The following is a 5,341-nucleotide window of genomic DNA, read 5'->3' on the forward strand; positions in this document are numbered from 1 at the left end:
AATGAAATAACTGAAAGAAAGAGAGAGTGAATATGAATGAATTTAGTGAATTGTTTCAGTGTCTGACAGGAGGGAAACATATAACAAGTGAAGAATTATATGCAGAACACCAAGATCTCAGAGAGAACCAAGATAATGACCCGACCGCCTTATCTTTCTTATGATGCCATTTTATCCCACACAGATCTTTTGGTGCATTTTCAGGGACTGGCAGCGAAGAAGGTGGTTACCTGATCTGTAATGGAGCCTTAAATGCAATGAGGATACGGGCTTCAGCACTCGCTTCTGATCAGTAGTAAACTGGAATGTGGTAAAGGTGAAATAATTTCTTTACAAGGCCTAAATCATACTGAATGGGAGATTGCTTTCCCCTAAATAGCCTGAATTTGACTTCAGTTTCTTCACCTGCCAAAAGGGGACTGTATTAGTCTGGGCTCTCCAGAGAAATAGAATATATATATTGTTTCAGTGTCTGACAGGAGGGAAATATACAACTGAGAAGTTAGCTGTATACAGAATACTGAGGCAGGTTAGGGAAAATTCCCAACAAGGGGAATGAGGTCATAGAATCAGACATCACAGACCAATAAACCAATAGGTCTTCTCATCAAAGCCCCCACATCCACTTATGATCAAAAGGAAAACAGTTTATGGCAAGAAACTCATGTGGGATCACAGAAGTCAACAACAATAAGGACTGGCTAAAATCAGTTCCACCCACAATGGAGGAAAAATTGACCAGAGACTGATCCCAACGCTCATTATACCATCATTGTAATTAAATCTGATACCATAAATAGAAGGGGGCGAGGGGACCAATGCTATGACATTTCCCAAACGAACCATATTAGGAACAAGACCTACACCTCCCAACCAGAAGGCAGAATCAGAATTTTGTGCCACAAAGTTCAGAAAAAATCCACCCTTGGAAATAGAAAATCCCAAGAACTGACTGTTCATGTGTGCAACTCACTGGCAAGTTCACCTGCGTCCACTTAGATGTGTACTTTTGCTTCTTTCACAGCAGTGCATCCTAGCCTCTATGTCTCTCTCTGAATAAAATTTGCTTTTACTCTCACTTGAACTCTCACTCAGACATGTTCTTGAATTCTTTCCTGAGAAAGTCAAGAGCATGGAGATACTGGACCCTGCTGGTGCAGGGCCAGCCCCCAGCATGGAACAGGTCTGGTGACAATACCAAAGCCTGGAGAAAAGGTAATGACCAGACTGCTGTTTTATCTTTCCTATGATGCCACTCCATCCCATATAAATCTTTTGGTAATATATATCTATATCTATATCTATGTCTATCTATATCTATTTCTCTATATCTATATCTACATCTATATATCTATATATCTATATATCTACATATCTATATATAATAAGCATTTTACTTTATACAAATATTTATTATAACTATAACAAATAACTATTTATTATAAGGAATTGGCTCACATGATTATGGAGGCTGAAAAGTCCTAAAGTCTGTAGTCAGCAAGCTGGAAACCCAGGAGAGTGGATGGTGTAAGTTCTAGTCCACAGGCAGGAGAAGATATGTCACAGCTCAACAGTCAAGCAGACAGCCCTTTTCTCTTACTCAGCCTTTTTGTTCTACTCAGATCTTCATTTAATTGGATAAAGCCCACACACACTAGGAAGGACAATCTGGTTTATTCAGTTTATTGATTCAAATATTAATCTCATCCAGAAACACCCTCACTGACATACCCAGAATAATGTTTGACCAAATGTCTTGGCATCCTATGGCTTAGTAAAGTTGACACATAAAATTAACCATCATAGGGACCAAAAAAAGTATGTTCTTCCTTTTTTCAAAACTTCTACTCAGGGAGAAAGGCATAGGATGGAGGGTGATAGGGAAAGTTATTAATGAGATTGGGGTTGCCACAGTCAAATAATTATAAGACAGAGGACTTAAAAACCAAAAAGAAGTGAACATTCTTTAAATTCTAAAGACTCTAAGGCCTATTATCTATTCCAACTGCTATAACAAAATACCATATACTGGGTGGCTTAATGAACAGAATTAATTTTTTTCACAGTTCTGAAGGCTGGAAGGCCAAGGTTAAAGTCCAGCAGGGTCAGTTTCTGGTGAGGCCTTTCTTCCTGTTTTGTAGATGGCCACCTTCTCTATGTATCCCCACATGGCCTTCTTCTGTACATATGTACTCCTGGTGTCTCTTCCCTCTTAAGGGGACATCAGTCTGAATTAGGGCCCCATTCTTATGACTTCATTTAACCTTAATTACCTCCCTAAAGGCCCTGTCTCCAAATACCTTGGAGGTTAGGGCTTTAACATGAATTTGGGAAGAGGGCACAATTCAGTCTATAGCAGCTACCCTTCTTTTTATCTCCCTGGAACAGAAGATGCTATATCTAGTATTTATGGTATAGTCATGGCTTCCTCCAGCCCTAAACCTCATAAAGGGAAAAATGATGAGGTTTAAAGGGCCTCATTATAATGAAAGGCAATGACTATCACCCTAATCGCTAGTATTATCATTATCACTTTTATCCTGAGACATTAAGAACTGTTCATAACACATTTGCTGGTTCACAGAGAACTCAAAAAATCAATTTATTCAGCATTGTTTATTAAGCATCTTTGCACTTGACTAGTTATTTTGACGAGGAGAGCACAAAGCTGAATGTGACAACCCTGCCTTCAAAGTATTCCAATTCTATAGGAGTGTTTTAACATATATGCACTCACACATCTCTAGAATATAAAATAGAAAGTGATCAATGTAATGGAAGAAGTAATAGAATATGCTATGGGGTTTTGGAAGAGTGATAAATAGTTAATAGTCATTATACTTTATTGAGCATTTATCATGTGTTTGGCAGTTAGCTTAATCATGGTTCTCAGTTTTCAGGATCTTAAATTATGATAGACAAAAATTCAACTCATATACTAAGTACTGTATGCATCAATGGGTAAAACATTATGAATGGTACAATCTCAGATGCAAAGATGATTAAGATGTGTCCTGTCTTCTAGAAACTCATAGTATAAATAAGAAAATATACGAATAGATGGCCAGCAGAACAAATTGCAACAGAAAGAAAGAGAAAGGAAGAAAGAAAGAAAGGAAGAAGGAAAGAAGGAAAGAAAGGAAGAAAGAGAAAGAAAGAAAAAAAAGAAAGAGAAAGGAAGAAAGAAAGAACGGAAGAAGGAAAGAAGGAAAGAAAGGAAGAAAGAGAAAGAAAGAAAAAAAAGAAAGAGAAAGGAAGAAAGAAAGAAAGAGAAAGAAGGAAAGAAAGAGAAAGTAAGAAAGAAAAAGAAAGAAAGAAGGAAGGAAGGAAGGAAGGAAGGAAGGAAGGAAGCAAGGAAGGAAGGAAGAAAAGAAGGAAGGAAGGAAGGAAGGAAGGAAGAAAGAAAGGAAGAAACCTCATTCTCTACTGGCCAGAGAATTCTCTTAGGAATGGCAGGGCAAATAAATCTGTATCTGTGCTTGGAAACTTGGAAAGTAACCATGTTTGGTTAGAGAAGCTCTATGTAGTAGTATCTTGCAGAAAAGCCACAGATTTGCTTTGAGTGACTTGGTGGTTGGTGGTCAGGTGCCTGATAAAGTTGGGAGAGAAGATAGGAGCTGGGTCACACATATCAACACCCATTGGCGGGCAATTTTGCAGTGAGACCGAGGACTGATAATCATTCAGCCCACGACTAAACTGTGGGAAGGAGAGGGAAAGTAGAGAGAGGTTTAATACAGTGGTCAAAATTACTAGTGTGAACACAGGGGCTCTTACCCAGGCCAGACCTTGTTCTCCCACCCCTCTCAACTAGAGGGAGGGTAGGGGAAATCCCTTGCTATTTAGTGTTGTTTGTGACCAGGAGAGACAGTCCTTTTTACTAGGCAAAGAGGCAGCTGGAACCCCGGTATCATTCTGTACTTTCTGGTGTAAAAGTAGGAAGAGGGAGTGATGATAAATGGATTAAGAAACAGATTTGAAAATAATGGTGGTGGTGGTGGGGTGATGTACCCTGATAGAATGGTAGAAACAGGAACAACTAAAGTATTGAGTACCTGCTTTATAAAGTTGTTATCTCATTTAACTCTCCAGTGACCAGGTAGACCTTGATGTGGGTAGAAATAGGTTTCCAGAGTAGAGGTGCAGCAACTTGCTCAAGCTCTCCTAAGCAGCAGCAGCAGCAGCAGCAGCAGCAGCAGAGCTGAGCATGGAGCCTGCTTCTCTCTAGTGAGCACTGAATCATCCCCATCATTTTTCTACTTGCCTGGTTTGAGGGCGAAAGCCCTCAACTAAACCCCAACCAGGTGCCTTTCCTGCCTGGGCCAGCCCTTCCTGGTGGCAACAGGAAGAGAATGAAAGTTTGGGAAGTGAATTTTCACATTTCTTTCCTAAGAAGCTTGAATAATGATGGCCTATATCCCATTATGGAGGAGTGCTCTTTAGTAATAGGACTGCTCCCTTGCTCAGCGGCACGGAATTCAAAGGCGCAGTTTCCAGAGCACCCAGAGCACCCAGCGCCCAGCGGGCACAAGCTGGATGGAGAGACTGGGTGGGGCCTCGCGGGAGGGGAAGGGAGGGGGAGGGTACGTGTGTGGGCGGGGAGGAGCCACTGTGACCTGCCTGGGTTCCTCCCCTCTCTGGGCACTGTGATGCTGAAGAGCAGCTGCTGGATGAGCAAGCCTGTCCTGTCCCCAGCCCCCTCCCGCCCAGTGTGTCACAACAGCAGACACGGCTGTATCTGGAGCAGTTGGGGTGAGCAGGCCAGCTAGGAGGCGAGCAGAAGTGCGCAGCTGAGATGGTGAGTCTGCAGCGTAGGGGCTGGGGAGGGGCAGGCACCCAGCCTAGGGCCACATCTATGTGGGGGCTATCGGATCCATCACTTTGGATCAGTAGAGCTCGAAGTCTCCTGGGGGTGTTAATTCAGGGTGGTGGGACCAATGGAGCTTTGTGCACATGAGAGAAGTGGGGGAGTACATAGGGAGCCCAGTACAGGGCAGAGAAAATTCTGAGGGAGCCCCAGATGGACAGCTCAGGGACCAGAATGAGGGGGGAAGGGGCAGTCCAAGATTCCAGATGGGTGGGCCCTCGGTTGGGGGAGTGGGCACAGTGAGCTCACCATCCCCAACCAACCACGAGTATCATTGTCCCAGAATGTGACAGGAGACTTAGGGCATCACGGTCACTTCAAGCTTGGGGTAGTTCTCCTTTCCTGTCCCCACGATCTGGCTTGGGTTTGGGCCACTTACAATTTGAGCTTGCTCAGCTTCCCAGCACTTGGAACCCACGCCAACTCCCCAGTTTTTCTAGCAGTCAGTCAGAAGGACTTTGGCACACAGGTAGC

General features: G+C 42.9%; 1 protein-coding gene across 2 annotated transcripts in view; it reads left to right on the forward strand.

Annotated features, from left to right (window-relative positions):
- Positions 1-4,662: 4,662 nt before the first annotated feature.
- TUBA8 (tubulin alpha 8) overlaps positions 4,663-5,341 on the forward strand; it is a 20,172-nt gene continuing 19,493 nt past the window's right edge. Inside the window, exon 1 of one of the 2 annotated variants that reach the window (XM_006752822.2) lies at positions 4,663-4,798. Coding sequence is in view for 1 of the 2 variants with exons in the window: in XM_006752821.2 (XP_006752884.1) it covers positions 4,796-4,798 (3 nt within the window). In the remaining variant the exon portion in view is untranslated. The remainder of the gene's footprint in view (positions 4,799-5,341) is intronic. The other variant, XM_006752821.2, reaches the window with a different exon arrangement.

Source organism: Myotis davidii, unplaced genomic scaffold (genome assembly GCF_000327345.1).
Source record: "Myotis davidii unplaced genomic scaffold, ASM32734v1 scaffold1711, whole genome shotgun sequence".
Taxonomy (NCBI): Eukaryota; Metazoa; Chordata; class Mammalia; order Chiroptera; family Vespertilionidae; genus Myotis; species Myotis davidii.